We start from the raw sequence: 17,414 nt of genomic DNA, 5'->3' as shown, positions 1-17,414 counted from the left end.
CAGCCGGCTAGCAAGTCGGCTCGATCTGTTCATCAACTGGATTCTAGGCCAATGTCAGGCCAGGCCAAGACGATCCCTGGTCGCACTTACAAATGCGAGAAGCTTTTGGAGGTCTCGGTCAGCTGCGCGGCCACTGCTTTAGTGGGGTGTACCGCCTAGGAGGAAAGAAGCGCAGGAAAAAAGTGTGTCATCCGGAGCTGCCGAGGAAAGGCGGCGCGGCGTCCTGAACAGACAACATGGACGGCCTGCTGCGAGATCGTCTCACAATGCTCGCCGCCCTGGGCACGGGCGTCGTCGTGGGCATCAGCGGCATCTACCTCTACTACCGGCTCAACCGCACCGTCAGCCGAGAGCTGAGCAGTCTGGCGTGCAGCATCGCCGACCTTCGACGTGAGATTGAGCAGCTGAGAACTGCGGAAAGAGGCGAGACGCCCGTGCACTCCGAATCGCTGCCCCTGCAGCACTCCCTGCGTGAAGACGATGAGGATGACGAGTATTACGACTTCACCGACGTGTGAGTGAAAGAAGCCGCGGCGACTGCGCGCACGCGTTTGTTTTGGCATGCCGGCGTCGATGTGCAGGCCTGGGCGCATAATACGCGTAGCCAGCGCGTAACGCCCGGCCTCTCGTGTGGATAATTGCCGTCTCGGTGCAGGAAGTAGGCGCTGTCAACGAAACGTGATTACACGGGCGCAGCAATTCGTATCTTGCTTTGCTGCTCTACAACGTCGGGCAATGACAGCTCACGCGAACCGGCAAGTGTCGTGCACTCGCTGCTAGAGTTTACTGTCTGCCATGAACAATGGCGCGTAGCAACGTCAGCGTGTTTTTGTTGTTGTTGTTGCCTCGTTAGTGCCCCAAATAAGCCACGCCTGAAAAGGCGACATTGTCGCCCCTCGGAGCAAGCAGATATAACAAAACAAAAAAAAAAAATGGGGTCGGCGGCTGACCTGTCAAGATTGAACCCCACGGTTGCGGTAATTTCAATTGTAAGGAATCGCGAGCTTCAAGAATGTGAAAAAGAGCACGGCTGCATGCACCTTCATGAGAACAAGTAGATCTCTTATCTTGCATAGACGGCAGCAGAAACCATCTTAAGGATTGTAGCGTGACAGCAGCCCAAAATAATGTGCAAGCTCAGAAAGGTGAAGTCGTGTCACCTGCACCATCTAGCATTTGTTAGAACATGAAAATCTACTTCATAAACAAGTTTATAATTTTTTTGCGTTTGACATGCGCTATAAAATGTTAGAAAAAGCTTCTGCAAAAATGTTAAGGCTCATTTTACGTCTGCTCTGTGGCCAGGGTTGGCATTGTTAAGACATAAATGTTATGTTTACCGACAGATGTGATTTCTTTGAGAGACATGACAGGCATTAAAGTACAGTGGATATGCAGCAATAAGTTGAGCCACACATGACATTCCAGAATTGGGTTGGTAATGAAATTCAAAGAAATAGTTTCCAGGTCTCATAACGGCAGTAGCCCAATGCCCATCAGCAAGACATTGCAAGAGCTTTCTCAAACATAGCATGAAGTTAGCTAGTGAAATGTCGTATAGCTTTGTTATGTAGTTCGTCAAGCAATTTGAAAGGGAACACGCAAACTGCTTTCAACAGGCAGTAGTAGCTGAATGCACACGTCGCACAAAACTGCCCAATTAAGCTAAACGTTCAAAGGGTAAGCAACCTGTTGCACATTAACATGTCAGGTTTTAATCTCCAGATAATTGTTGCTTAAAAATGAATTGGGTCTTCTTTCTCACATTACACACGACTGTACAGTTGTTACTATTTCGTGTTCCGACACCTCGCAATGAACAGTCAGGCTAACCAAGTATCGCGTGTTGAACAGAGATGTCCTGTCACACCTGCCGCGGTGGCTTAACGGCTGTGGTGTTGTACTGCTAAGCACGAGGTCGCGGGATCAAATCCCGGCCACATTTTGAAGGGGGCGAAATGCAAAAACAACTGTGGTCCCGTGCATTGGGGGACATTAAAGATCCCCTGGTCGTCAAAATTAATCTGGAGTCTTCCACTACAGCGTGATTCATAATCGGATCGTGGTTTTGGCACGTAAAACCCCAGAATTCAATTCAGACGTACTGTCACGTGCAGTGAGGATGCCTCGTGGACAGGGCTGCGCGAGGCCGGAGACACGGGGTGGCTCGATTCACTCGACGCCGAACTGGACCGGCCTGGGGACAAGCAAGCACTGCTAGATAGCATGCTGGCTCGTGAGTCGCAGTATTCTCGTTCGTCGGCTTTCTTCTGGCGTCTTGCCAAGGCATCGCACCTGTGCGGCCTGCAGATGAAGCCTGGACGTGCTAAGGAGGAGCTCGCTCGTCAAGGTACAGTTTCCCTCTGTCGTGTCTCACCTGTTTGAAAAGTTGGGCATGTGTTGAAAGAGATTTGGGTACCTGCCGCTGTGGTCCAGGGGCTATGACGTTCTGCTGTTAAGCAAAAGTCGCGGGTTCAATGCGAAACCAGCCGCGGTCAAAGCAATTCATGGGGGCGAAATGCAAAAGACGCTCGCAAACATAGATTTTGGTGCATGGTCAAAGAACCCCAACTAATCAAAATTTATCCCGAGTCCTCTGCTATGGCATCTCTTATAGCCCCAAGGTTGCTTTCGGATGTTAACCTCCATGAATCAGTCGAAAGATTTTGGTTGGTGAACCATGCAGCAGCCATGATTCACGTGAATTGCTGTAATGACGCATGGTTGCACCTTGAAAATATGAAGAACAAGGCATACGTATATTTAGAAAGAACATTTGTGTTAAGATTCTCTTTTAAAACCACTTATGTGCTGGTTCGCTTCTCCAAAAAATAACCTGGTTGCCAGAACTTCCAGATCAGTCTGCTTGTTTGAAATAGCGTACAGGTAGTATACAGCAATTTAGGGATGCTAAACTTAGATAGTAATAAAGGAATTTGAAAGGAAGCGAATGACCTTGTAATGATCAAGGCAGAGAAAAATTATATGCATAACGCTAAAAGAGATAGGAAGATGGCAGTATGGATAAAGGATAAGGCAGTATAGATAAGGGATGCTCTGGAGATAACAGTCCAGTTGAAATTTAGAGCAAGAAGCACAGTTGGACAGGCTGCATAATGCATAGAACAGATCAGTACTGGTGGTTCGTTGGAATGGGTGTCAAGTAAAATGCCAGCCTAGGACTGCAGAGGATTACAGGCAATGACAAGTAGAGTATTGAACTGGAAAAAAAAAAAAAGCCTTTTTGTGTGCGAACCAGAACTGAGGCACAACATCACAATTGTTTTTCACTCTTGAATAAAATCAAAAGAGAAAAAAGAAACTTGCAGCATCGTAAACATCATTTCCAACTTTTTTTTTTTTTTCAGTCTTTCTGTGCATCTGAGGAGCACGTCCGAGTTCTTGTACAAAAAAAATTGTTTTATTGTTTTTCTGTAATTATACTTAGGCAATATAAATAAACATAAGCCAGTTCAAATTGAACCATAATTTTGCTTTTGCTCAGGAGTTGAACCGAAATGATAAAAGCTCTGGTCCAACACTCTGGTGACAAGATTAGGATGTTAGCCAGGCACAACGTGTTATCAGTTCTTTCAAAACAAGTAATTGTACACATTTGGGTGGCACCCTTTTCTTGCAGTGGATTTGAAACATGGCGATGATAAATATAGCCGCTGGATTGAGAATCTGCTTAGGTATTGGTGTGTACTGCAGAAGAACTACATAATGACAGAATGGATCAGACACTGTAGTGGTAAAAAGTACACGACAGAACTCTTGTTTTGGGAAGAAAGCAGCTAAGCATACACCAATCAGGTAACATTATTAAAAGGGTATATGAATGAAGAAAGAAACACATTTCAGACAGCACAATTTAAGTTTGTCATATCTGTTGCCAGTGACAGGTCCAGAATGTGGGAAAAGCTCATCGTGCAAGAGCTTCATGCACCTAATCTCCATCCCTCCTCACTCCCAGAAACTAGTTCTCTTACAGGTCACAAAGGCAGGAAGCGGAGGTAACCGACTGGTTCAGCAACAACAAACACACCACAAAAACAAACACGGCCTCATAACAAAGTCACATCCATCAAGAAATATATCCTGTATTCACTTTATGCATACACTTTGATATCGGCGAAAAAATGAAAATTCATGATCGGCTCTATGTGAATTGGGATAGGCTGTGACGGGCCAGCAAAGGATCTCCTGTCAGTTTTGATGGCCTGCTGGCAACTTCGGCCCTTGGACAGTGCTAATTTTAACGCAATGAGTGCTGAACCAGGTTACCTATCTTGATCTGTTAGCGAACAAATATTCACTGCGCTGTTACCGTTAGTGTCTCAGATCTTGCAGTTTCAGTTTGATTATAGTACGAGAATACTCATTGAAGTAAAGCATGGCCAACCAAGTTCTAGATCTACTTCATTATGTGCAATGATTTGTTGCATTTGTGATTGTTGTATTAAGGTTCGACTGGTACTTGAGGATCTCTAAAGAGATTAGGAGAGTCATATCGGACCTTGCTTAGCATCCGGAGAACCTCCTTGCACGCAGCTTCGGTGCATCATGAAAAGATGGATTGCAGACGCTTGCATTGTTTGTCTCTCACAAACACCATCACTGCCAGAGTTCACAACACATTGTGAGAAGAGGGGGTACATCAATAGCAAACAGAATGAAGGAGAGGTGTAATCAGGTGAGATGGTTTTTGCTGATGCATTTATATGCATTCCCTTTATGGGGGCATTTGCTGCTGCATTCTTCATCTGTTGCTGACTATAGTAAAGGTTGAAGTTGGGCTAGTTGGTGGAGTTCCATCTGTTCTTGCGCTAGCGGGAGGACACAACTTGGAATGAGAACGAATGCAAAAAACGTACAAAACCGAACAGCATAGGAAACAGCAGAAAGTACCCGGGGAAAAAAATAAAAGAAAGAAAAAAGAACTTATTACTGTCTTGCACTTCTACTGTAATAAGTTTTTTTTACTTTCAGCTGTTTCCTATGTCCTTGCAGTGTTGTGCGAACTCATTCACTCCGAAGGTCAGTCACGGAAAAGGTTTGCCCGAATGCAGATTTTTTGGCTCACATTTCATTCGCAAGCACGCCAGAGGCAGGTTTAGGGCAATTATGTAGAAAGGGAAGACCACATTTTCCTCCTATTGTCTAAAGGGCAGCTCCTGGAAGACGGCACAGAATGGCAATTGTGAGAGTGCGTGCAAGTGTGTGTGTGTGCGTATGTGTGACGTAGCACAATGGCAGCTCAGGCTGTCCTGTGCCAATTGTGAAGAGTGTACTTGAGAGGTAACAGGGTATGACTCTCTCCAGAACAACTGTACTACTGTATTTACGTTGTTAGGTGGTTTTTATGTCTATTGCTGGCACTCAGCATTGACATTCCATAGTGCCTTATATACCTGTGCCACATGGACGATGTCAACGGCATTAAAAGTCTAGGGGCCAGTCGCATATATTGAATAGCATTAAACACCATTGCGATATTTGCATTTGATGCAGCATACAAGTTTATAATTGGAATTTCCAAAAATAAGCATTTGTCGGTTAAAAAGTGTAAAACTTATAAAAAGGTATTAATGGCCACATTTGAAGCAGAGTTTGCGTTCTAAAATGTGTTCTTGTGTGCGTCTGTGCATGGCGTGCACCCGTCTAAGAAGAATGCTTGCCATATTATCTCAAATCCAAAACTTAACTTGTTGAAACGAGATGGTACGTGTATGTTTTAAAGATTTCAGACTTGGGTCTATAACAACCCTGATAATTCCTGACAAAGGAAAATCTTAAAATATTTCTTTTAACGAATAGTCATGGGCATTTGGTTGCACATTTAATCATCTAAGCTCACTGGTCAATTTAAGCATTAGGGATAAGGGTATGCATTTTATGGGGCTGCTGTTAGTTGTTGGAACTTGGCACACCTCCAATGAATGGTGTAAAGGTTTTATGCCATCAAGTTTGCTCATGTGGTGTAGGACTCGGTTAAGATAAATTATCTGATATGCTATACCGTTTGCATACTTTTAATTGTTTACCATATATTCAGTACACATATTTCAGGTGTACTGAATTATAAGAAAACTGTTATAAAACAAGGCAAACAACAACAGTTGTGTCTGCACTCAACTTTATACCATTATTAGTTTCCTTTTTTAAGTTCATGCCATTTCCTTCTCAACTTTGTCTCCTTTTCTCGCCTACCATTGGTTCTCATTTTTGCATATCGCACACCCTGCACTTTATACAACCCCTTCAGTCACGGCGTCCACATTTGTGGAGGTGACCTATTTTTGCCATTTCTTTGCAGTGGTAGCAAGAAATAGAGCACAAACAATAAGCTTTGGGTACTTTGAAAGTTCTGCTAACCTAAATTACTTCCATTTTACTTCTGAGTGATATGTTTCATTACAGAGTACCACTTTGGTGAAGGCACTACCATGTTTTACCTGACGTTTGACATGGGGCATGTCAGTAACGACCCCGAAATATAAATTTTTTTTTCTTGAAATGCTTCCCGCCGATAAATAACTTCTGCATGTAATTCGGGCTAGTGATCTTGTTTATGAAGAAACGTAGCATGACTGACTTTACAATATTCAAATATTTAGTTACTCTGTAATTATGATGACTCATCATAAAATGCACATAGTCATTCTACCACATTTACTTGCTTTCAGTGGAGTCTCAAGCACCCTGGCATAAAATTATGCATGTTTCACACATGTATCGTCTGTCAATCATAATTCGTGACTGAAGGGGATAATTGTGGCTCTGTTGTGGTGTGCCAACATTGTGCCTTTCAACGTGATATGTCACCTTGCCCATTGTCGAGAGATTTATTGTGGTCTGTGGCGTCCCCTGTCGGCAGCATTTGCCCGTGCCCAGCAGGCCCTGCGGCTAGACGAGTCCAGCCCCGAGGCGCACAAATGGTACGCCATCACGCTCGGCGCGCTCTCCGAGTACGTCGGCACCCAGGAGAAGATTGAGAATGGTTACCGCTTCAAGGTAGGCACTCTATTTTTACACTCCCGCTGTCAGGCTATCGCTTTTCACACGCTATCTATCGCGGACGTTCTCGGGCCAAAGCACTTGTGCTTGCCAGACCAGACGCAAAGCCACGTAGCAGCACTGCAGTGAGCGGAAGTAGTAGTAGTAGTACTAGTAGTAGTAGTGGTTTATTGTATTACTGACAAAAGGAGAAAGGAAATGAAGAGACATGGGCATCGAAACTGTCTCACTTCGCAGCAAACACCTGCACTGTCCCATGGCTGCAGGGAAGATATAAGCTAAAAGAAAGGATAGGGAATAGGATAGGTACCATAAAATAGGACATAAGTGAAAAGGGAGAGAGTGACAAGGAGGGAGGAAAGTCGGGGAGGTTAGCTAAGCTTTGTCCAGTTTGCTACCCTATGCATGGGGAGCGGGACGGGGAGTGAAGAGAGAGAGGAGCCACGAAGAGGGAGATGATCTAAAGAGTACAGGGAGGTCTAAGTAATGTAGGCCTCCACACCCCTTGATGTATTTATCTCGTCAAGAAATACCAACATGACATTTTTTACTTGTCACTTTTACTTGAAATGCCTCGAAAGAGGCGTTTCAAACCATCGACAGCGGGCTAACGATGCCTAATAGGCGCGGTAGGGAAAGAGTTAAGGGACCGAAGAAATATGTGCCGATTAACTCCTTTTAACTGGAGTTCCATTTGCGTTTAGCACTATATTTCATGCACCCTCTTAACACTGTTAGATGTGTTAAGAACTATGAAGTGAATGTAGCAGCTAGTTTTTCCAGTGGTGGGCGACTTCTGGATTGACTAGACTTTGCTAGTTTTGATTTAGAGGAGGCACCGGCGACTGTCAAACCAAAAACATTGCTCTCATCAAAAACACATGCCTCAGTGGCTGAATTAGTATGACATCGTGCTGGTGGGGTCCAATTATCGAATGGCACGCTGCAAGATGTCCGAAATATCAGTTATTTTGGCCATCCATGGGGGCAAGTGACGGTTCAGCCAAGCTATCCGGACTGCACATGCTATGCATTAAATATTGTAATTTGTCACTTAAACGTCGCAACATAGCGTGATAGGCCCAGTATAGCATGACAGCAGTTTTTCAGACAGGCGGACGTGGCAACCAGGAGTCCACAGAAGAACAAGGTCTCCGGGAGAGAAGTCAAGGTTCCTGTGGCGACTGTCGTAGCGAGCTTTTTGTGACGCCTGAGCCACTGTAAGTCGATCGTGGGCAGTCTGCCGAGCCATACGAGCCCGACCAACGGCGTCATGGGCGTATGTCGTGGTGTGTCGTGACACCGAAGGTAGCAGGGTATCAAAAGGTAGAGTTGGGATGGTGACCAGATAAGAGGTAGAAAGGCAAGAAACCAGTGGTATCCTGACGTGACGATAGCTATCAAATTTTTGCTTGCTTGAGCCTTTGCCACTGCTCCTAAGCATGGACTTCTGCTAGAAGGCAGGTGTTGGAAAATAAAAATCGGGTTTTGGATTTTTCTGAAGGGAAAAAAAGTACATTAGAGCTTCCTTCTGTTGTTCCAATTACTGCGAGTAGTAAAATTTTTGGTTCTGATTAACGAGAGTTTTTTGCATTATCCATATACAAAACCAACCACGATAGAGGTTGTTGTTTTGTTTAACCGTCAATTTCGTTGAGCTATTTCCATTTATCGAGGTTCTACTGCAAGTGATGATGCATACAAACAAGAGAGAAGTTAACAAGAAGATGAAGGCATGAAGGGGTGAGCACGAGTCAAACAAGGAATGTCGCTGAAGCTGACGTTTCGACAAAGTGGCCTGTCTTCATCGGTGCAGCAACTGCTTTCCTTAGCAGTGTTTTTATTTATGCATAGCTCACTTCCTCAATGAGGGAGGAGTTTGTCTATAAACATACCAGTTCGTGCATAAACATGCTGGGCATTAGTGGGTGCATATTAATGTTCAATGCAGTGCATAGGTAAACACACTGGAACCTAGCGGGCAAATAGATTAACATATTGGGCATGTAATAGGTGCACAGTTTAATGTAGTGAGCATGCAGTGGTCACATGTGTTACTGTAAAACATGTAACGGCTGCTTAGTTGAGTCATGTTACTGCTCTTGCAGTCGGTACCTTTAGTATATGCAAATGCATACAATGTGTGCTTACAACTGTGGCTTTTTTTTTACCACTGTACACAACATTTAAGAGTCGCACACTTTGTTTGCAGGAACACGTAGACATAGCGGTGCGACTCAAGCCCCAGGACCCAACGCTGCATCACATGCTGGGCCGCTGGAGTCTCGAGGTTGCGACGCTGTCTTGGCTGGAGCGCAAGCTGGCTGGCGCCCTGTACAGCCGGCCGCCGGACTCGACTTCGCAGGAAGCACGGGCCCACCTTCTGGCGGTGAGTTGTGCGCCATCCGAGTGTATTGCACGGAGAAAAGCCGCCATCCACATGACCATAGCAAAATGCTGCTACCAGACAAATTTTTCTTTAAATTCAGGGTTTGCTTTTTGAGGATGCCATAGTGGTGGGTCGCCTTGTAGCATTTTGCAATTCAGTTGGATGTCAATTTTTTCTGTCCATGAAACTCCAGCCAGCTTGGGGATTTCCCCACCAGCTTGGGGATTTCCCCAGCACTTGAACGAAGTGTGTTGTATATAAAGGAAAAAGTTTTAATAACTGATACAAGCAGGGTTTATTTATTTATTTAGGCCTTAAAATCTTGGAGATTGTATAAAATTCTTACATGCACAAAAAGCCTTACCGAAGCACAAGTTATACAAATTTGTTAACTCTAACGCCGAAAACCTCACAAAAACTGCATCTATTAGGGTTTCCCTTTGTTTCTGTGCAGGCCACTCGTCGTGGTGGCACAGCGGCTGTGGCATACTGCTGCTAAGTGCGAGAGTGCAGTTTCGATTCCGAGCAAAATGCAAAAATGCTCATATACTGAACGTTTGGGGGAATTAATCCAGAGACCTCCACTAGGGTTACCTTTTGTAGTCCGACCCGCCACGGTGGCTTAGCAGCTATGGGGTTGCGCTGCTAAGCACGAGGTCGCGGGATCGAATCCCAGCCGCGTGTTGATGGGGGTGAAATGTGAAAAATGCCTGTGTTGCGTGCATTGGGGGTACGTTAAAGATGCCTTGGGTGGTCAAAATTAATCTGGAGTTCCCGAATTACGGCATGCCTCATAATCAAATCGCGGTTTTGGCACGCAAAACCTCAGAATTCAATTCGATTCATAGTCTGCATGTTGTTCTGGGACATTCTCCGCCTCTCGGGTGTTTGTGCAATGCTGGTGCCGCCAGAGTAAATAAACGGTTTCTGATACTCATGGCAATACTGTGTTCTACCCACAAAATAAAGAATAGTAATTCAAACAACCAATCTTTCTGTGTGCAGGCTGATAAGCTGAGGCCAGACTGGAAAGAGAACCTGCTCTACATTGCCAAGGTAAGCTCCCTACTACGCTCCGTTTCATACGTAGCAGACAACGTTACGAAGGCTAGAGAGACTTATTGCGCTGATCTCATCTGGCGAACAAAAATTAGTGTGCTACATGTTCAAGAAAAAGCATAGGTGATATGCATCATGTAATTCAATGTAGCACTAACTTTCCATACTTGTGTGTCGCACAACATGGCGTAATAACATGGAAGGCGTCACAGATCTAAACCCACTTACCACTGAACCAGCAAAGTGACACGTTCTTGCGACCAGTAGTCACGACGCACTACTTGCATTAGCGACTAAAACATAGTGCACTGCACACAGGCATCATAAAGTCGCCAGATCACTACGCGACTTCATGAAACCTGACGTCCACAAGTTGTAGTTGTGACATATGAAGCGGTCATTTGTTAGAACGCCTTGCAAGTGAAACACAACTGCAGTGCAAAACGCATGGAGTGAGACTTGCGCGACCATACTGCTTGCACAGCTGCTGCAGTGTTGCCGCCAAAACTGTTTTCTTCGTCTTAGAGACAAAAAGCGTGACGAGTGGCCACAGAATGTGATAAAAGAAAAGCATCGTGGGGTCCGTCACGACACTAGTGCAATTTTTCTGGTCACTACTTTCATGCTTTGGCATCACAACCACACGCTGTGCTCTGTTGCGTTAGCCTTCCTTGTTGATAGTTAATAGCAAATGCCCTGTTAAGGTTTTGTCGCACTTTCCTGGGGTTTTTCCTGCGCGTGGCACGACCGGTATCACTTGGCATTGGAGCGAGCCAAGTAGCGCCCATCAGAGTGACCTTGAGTTGCTGAGCTCAAGGTCGCCAGTTCAATCCTGGCTGCCTTCCAATGGGAATGGAATGGGAAAATGCTCGTGTACCGTTCATTGGGTGCACCTCAAAGAAACCTGGGTGTTCGAAATTAATCCAGAGTGCCCAATACGGCATGCCCTGTAATGAGATCGTGGTTTCGGCACGTAATGTCCCAGTATTTAATTAATTGCACTATGTTTGTTTAGTTGTTCGACTTGTGTTGCAACAATCTGTAAACCTGTTGCATTGGTGTCTCCAGAATGTTCTTTTATAGAAAAAAATTTTGATATCATTGCTGTCACTAGAAACAATGGTCCTTATGGTTTTTCTTGCAGACATACATCTGCGAAGGGCATTATGGACCTGCCATGGCATGGATTGACCGCTGCTGCAGCGCTTCCTTGCGTGGATCCTGGTGTAAGCACACCTGCCAACTCTCCCGACTTTTCTGGGACATTTCTCACGATTGCATTAACACGACTTGAAATCTTCTGAAAACTGGCCGCGGCCGTTATTGAGAAGCGCTATTTGTGAAAATAAGTTCGCAGTAAGCACGTGCCTGCCAATTCCGCTGAATTAGCTGTAAAGTGAACACATTTTGACCATTTGCACAGTTTTGTACATTTTTATTTTCACACGCTAAGACCGCCATTGGTCTAGCCACACACACAAAAAGCAGTATGCATGTCCACTCCAGCATATCTTAATCGAGTCAACGTGGTGCAGTTGTAAGGCCGCCGTTTTGAATTTTCGTACGTCTCGCAGCCACCACTGAATCTCTGTATAGGTGGCCTAATACATGACCTTCGAGATTGCACTGCACAATGCCCGCAACGACACATGGCATGTAGCTGACTTCATTGTGCCTTCACTTAGTGCCTTCAGCATTAGTGTGCTCGCTGTTGCCGTCAAGTCTGCCATCGTTGCAGTTTAATGATTACTTTCACGATGCCTGATGTCATCCTTTATCACCTGCTTCGTTATTTATGACAATTACTTAGGGATTTATCACAAGCAGTGATAAATAATCCATAAAAGTAATTAGGTTGTTTAAGTTAATAGCTGTTTCCTTTTTATTGTTGTTTTCTTTTTCCTTGCTCGTTCTACGTGATGACCCGTTTATTTATTTAAGAATGCACAATGCCTCCCACGAGGCCTGTAAGGTAAACGGTGTAATACAAGCAAGAAATATATTGCACGATGGAATTAAGTACAGCATTAGCAAAGTTCCTTTATTTTAGCATAATAATGAATTTGTCATCTTACATGAATACCTGCACTTCTCTGGGGAAGAATAATAGCACGGACCTAAAACCAGAATGGTGCAATAGTAGTACAGCAAAGAGAGTAGTAAAGTACAACGAAGTTATATAATACCAATGATAACAATATCAATACCATAACTTTGCTGAAAAACAAAGAAGTGTACAGCTACGATGGGATACCACAGTAAGCATGCAGGATGTCTGCTCGTTTAGGTTTGCAAAATGACTTGTTAGATTATGGCAGAAGCTGTCGTAGTTAGGCTGGGAGGCAATCTTGACCTCACTTACATTGGCTTTCGAGAATAACCTGCGCCCTGTGTCAACTCTTGCATAGTGTCTGTATATTGCCATTGCATGGTGCGTGATGATAAATGTCACTCTGAGAGTGTCAAGTTTGCAACACTGTCCATTTGACCAAAGGTGAACTGAATGTCATGCAGGATGACACCGTGCAAAAGGAAGTGGAAAACCTGCAGCAGCAGTATCAACGATACCGGCCGTGAACGAGGCTCAGCGGGCGACATATGCCATGTTCAGGAGTGCCCCGTGTTCAGCCACGGACGTGGTTGCCTCCACGCACTGAAAGCAAAAGTCTCCAACGAGAAGAGGCATCGATCCTGTTGGTCGTTCTGCGGAGCTATACATCCTGTTGTTGATATGCAACCATGAGTTAACGTTTGGGAGTAGCTGAGGAAGGGTGCAGTTGGCGTATTATAACTCGCGCACAGCACCTAGAGAGTTTTTATGTAAAACTACTTGCTCGCTATTTACTACCCTTCACAAGTCCGGTGGTCACGTCAAGAATGTCGCAGCCCTTTAAGGCCTGTTCCATGTGCGTAGGAGCTGACACAGCTGGCAGACATGAACCTCGACGTCTGCGTAGCGGCGCATCTTGCATTTGTTTTTGTTTTGGGATGAGAGTTTTTGTCCGTACGTGACCAACGGCTTGGACCCATGGTGCTGGGAAAGTCAACTATATATATGTATATGTTAATAGTATCTGTTGCTTAGCTGAGGTAGGGGATTATATTTCTGACGTTATGGTATGGTTATTGTTTGTTACGTGGCTTGTCGTTTACATTCTATGCTTGTCTGAGACGTGTGTTATTGCCGTTTTGCCAAGCTCACGTCGCCTTGCTGGGCACATTCTGAAATTCTTGTGCCGCGTGGGGTATAAACGGCAGCAAATTTCCGCAGTAATGCGACCACAATGTTCATTAATGCATGGACTTTATCGAGTTGGTGCATATCGCCCGACATTCTAGCTTCAGCGCGACACGGATGAATACGTCCAAAGCAGCAACACAAGACAATGCTTCTAACTGTTCACCTCTAACTGTTGGATGTAGCACTCTGTGTTGTGATCTTCTTTACGTATCCATCTTATGCCACACCGAGGCTGTCATATTATACTCTAGGCTTATATTTATGCCCTCTGGATATCTACTCTCCTTGCAATGAAAAGAGGAGAGCCAATCTTTATACCACGAATTGCACTATTGACCACAATTGCTGGACAAGAATGTGGTGAAAACTTTTGAAGTAACCTAGGTGCTGGTTTACTTTGCATTTTTTCTTGTGCTTTTCAGGCAGCACACATGAACGCTCTTCTGTCATTGTCACAAGAACGTTTTTGCTAAATGTGAACGTTTGATTACACCCTTGAAAAAGCGTCTTCACACGCTACATTATGCTAATCGAATTACTTTAGTTTAACGAAAGTTGAAATTATTTACTGTAGCATGTACCTGCTAATGGAATTGTAATCAATTACAATTATAGCCTCGCAAATAGTAATGGAGCAGCAAGAGAAACATGCAAATCTTGATTATGCTTATGTTGCTTGTTACCAGTTTTTAACTTAATTTTAATGATTTTAATTTATAGTGCACCTAAGCTAAAATTTAAATTAAGTTATAGAACCTCAGGTGGTCAAAATTAATCCGGAGTCCCTTAGTACGGCATGCCTCATAACCAGATCGTGGTTTTATCACATAAAACCCCATAATTTAATTTATATATTAATTAATGTTGCCATTTCTGTGAGAATTTCACAGGCGCGAGTGAGTGAGCTGGTCACGATGCTTTCTTGCATTATCGTCGTCGATGCTCAATTTTGTAGATGTGTTACTTTTGAGAGTTCTCAGTGGTCATTTTTAAGGTTTCCTTCTAAAGACATGGTACAGCACTGTGACGGGTACGTCAATCCACGACACTTATTTTATGCATTGCATCTCAAATTTTGTCAAGACGTTGCACGGGAATTGTGGTTCACTTTCAGCTTTGTTCACTGTGTTGCAGTTCCAAAACTTATTGAAAATAGTGCTGACTGTTTGTGCCGGCACACCTAGACGTGCTCACTTGTAACACTTCTCTGCAGCTGTACCATAAGCTGTAACAAAAACGTCCCTCTTCTGTCAGCATTGTCTGCTGCCAAGTGCATTGTTCGGAATATTGTTGATTTTACTGTAACTACTGATTGACTATCAAAACGAGTACTACCATGTAATTGAATTGTCAAAATGCTGTTTGGGGAAAGTATCAAAACCACCCATTACGAAATTGCGAAGATGTGTGATTGCACCTAATCAACTACATGTGACACAATGTGTACAGATGTGAGCGTCTGCATAAGCAGCTCTTTGATATTGTATTGCTAAATGTGTAGTTTAGTTGGGAGTGATGGAACTAGTACTAATTGACTATCATAATGAATTATATTATCAACATACTTCTAGCATAAAGTCTAAAACAGCATAAAATCTGTCAAATGCTAAATTGTGAAGATGTGCGATTGATTTCACGCAGTCAATTGTGTAGAACACATTGTGTACAATTCTGCATAAGCATCTCTGATAATGCATCACTAAATGTGCTGTTCACTTGGGTTATCGGTATGTCCTGACTGCATCTCAAGGTTAACGCTCCAGCTTGTTAAAATTTGCTTGCTGTATTGAAAGGGGGTTCTGTATCAGTAATAATGTATAATAATATTTCAACCTAAAAATAAAAGTAAAACTGCGACAGTCAACATCAACCAGTGACCCCCTGCCTTGCTTCTCTGAAACACGAACAAACCGACTGTAGCGTAATATTGCCCAACTTGTCTTTCCTAAAGCCTGTGACCTGATTATTTTTTTTTTACATTCCCAGTGGCACTAAGGTAGGATACACATAAAAAATTGTGGTGCATTCATAACGTGCACTTATTGCTATGAACAACAGTAGTATCCTTGTGTGCTCATGAATTTCAGAAGCTCCTAAAGTATACAGGCAGCCAAAAATGAAGTGCTGTCAAAAGCGTTGACATAATCTCTAGTGTAGTCCATTCCAGGTAGGGTTGCCACCTGACTTACAATCGGCACAACTGGTTTAATGCTTTGGGATTCATGTGATCTTGCAACCAGTCCAAAATTCAGAATGTCGAGAATGAAGAAATCGGCTGCCAGTGATGGGGAGGAGAGGTGTGATGTCAAAAGTCACATGATCGGGGGGAGTCGGCACCGGAGAGGGCAGAGAAAATTGGTGGGAATGAAGCAGGTGCCACTGCAAACACGTTACAGCCACTCGTGTAGCATAAGAGGCTGTGGGGGATTTTTTTTTTTTTTTTTTCGTGTGGTATTCGTTAAACATCCTGAGTGGCATTGGCCAGTTATTTCATCACTTTCTGGATAAAGAACTGAAAAGCCAGGACGAGGACATCTACCAGGTTCAGAGGGTGAATTGGAGGAAAACAAAACTTTTGCTAGCACTAATTTTGGTAAAAGTGCAACAGTGAATAAAATTTGCCATTGCATTGTTTTTTGTTACAATGGCTGCATTCCTGTGGGGTCCAAGTGTATAAGAACATTTGTGTGCTTAGATTTAGGGGAACACCTCAAGCAATCAAAATAAAGCCAGAGCACTGCACAGAGAAGTCTGTTGGCTCTCATGTAGGTTTGGGACGCACATCCGAGGAATTAAATTGTGCTGTTAAGTTGCACTTTTGGCTGACTGTATGATATATGTTTTCATTCATCAAGCTACGATGCAGATGCGTACGACATAGTGCCCATACCAAATTGAACTCGGTTAGTGAATCTCTGCACCTGTGAGATTGCTGTGAGCATCTCATATTTTGGTAAGGTTGCAGTAGAAGAGAAGGTGTAACCAGATTGTCATTGAACTTGCTCTTGTTTTACAGAAATAAAATAGGAACACCCTTTACTTGTGACCCTTGTTGACTCACTATGACTTCTGATGAACAACATTTCATGTTTGCCCATTCTAAAGGTCGCCATTTGGACACCGTACCCACTGATGCAGTATGAAGCCAGGGAATTAGCCAAGCCTCCAGTGCACTGTCGCAGTGCTTTCAGGACCTGTACTTGCGAAGAGTAGGATACTGATTAGGCCGTCATGTGTAGGTGGCTAGCTGTCATTCTGTTAATCTTTGAGTGGTTGGTTTGCTATCTTGTATGCATTGGTCTTAGTTTCTACCTGTAAATGTTCTTTGGAACTATGGCTTCAGGTATTCTTTCCCTGTATTTACAGCTCATCCAAATGTAAGGCACACAGGAGTTACCAGGCATTGTTCTATTCATACTTCAGGAAGTATAAAAATGTAGAGGTGTTCAAATAGCAATTTTTAAAAATCGAATTGAAAGAATCTTCTAGAAAAAGTACTACTAAATAACAATCGGACACAATGTTTCCTCATTTACAAGCAAAGTGGAATATAAAAGTTGTGTGTAGCTTCTTTGGTTAAAAAAGAAAAAGGCTTATTTTCACTACTTGATACATGTAATAACATTGAGAACTGGATGTCCGGCCAACTGAAGAGCTTGTAGATGAGAGGCAACTGAAAGATTATCATATTTCAGAGCACACCAT

General features: G+C 43.7%; 1 protein-coding gene across 1 annotated transcript; it reads left to right on the top strand.

Moving 5' to 3' along the window:
* Window positions 1–83: 83 nt before the first annotated feature.
* On the top strand, window positions 84–16,748 carry LOC119457812 (regulator of microtubule dynamics protein 2). The gene is made up of 7 exons (XM_037719545.2): window positions 84–514; window positions 2,118–2,350; window positions 6,881–7,017; window positions 9,233–9,409; window positions 10,415–10,465; window positions 11,613–11,694; window positions 12,983–16,748. Coding segments are annotated over exons 1-7 (960 nt in total). The 5' UTR covers window positions 84–236; the 3' UTR covers window positions 12,985–16,748.
* Window positions 16,749–17,414: the final 666 nt, after the last annotated feature.

The sequence above is a fragment of the Dermacentor silvarum genome, chromosome 7, assembly GCF_013339745.2.
Source record: "Dermacentor silvarum isolate Dsil-2018 chromosome 7, BIME_Dsil_1.4, whole genome shotgun sequence".
NCBI classification, from domain to species: domain Eukaryota; kingdom Metazoa; phylum Arthropoda; class Arachnida; order Ixodida; family Ixodidae; genus Dermacentor; species Dermacentor silvarum.
Note: the sequence above shows the minus strand (reverse complement) of the source record. Positions and strands in the feature narration are given on the sequence as shown.

Coding starts and splice junctions, on each gene's coding strand:
- LOC119457812 (XM_037719545.2), top strand. CDS start 237: ATGGACGGCCTGCTGCGAGATCGTCTCACAATGCTCGCCGCCCTGGGC. Junction 2,351..6,880: donor GGAGGAGCTCGCTCGTCAAG/GTACAGTTTCCC, acceptor CCCTGTCGGCAG/CATTTGCCCGTGCCCAGCAG. Junction 7,018..9,232: donor AGAATGGTTACCGCTTCAAG/GTAGGCACTCTA, acceptor CTTTGTTTGCAG/GAACACGTAGACATAGCGGT.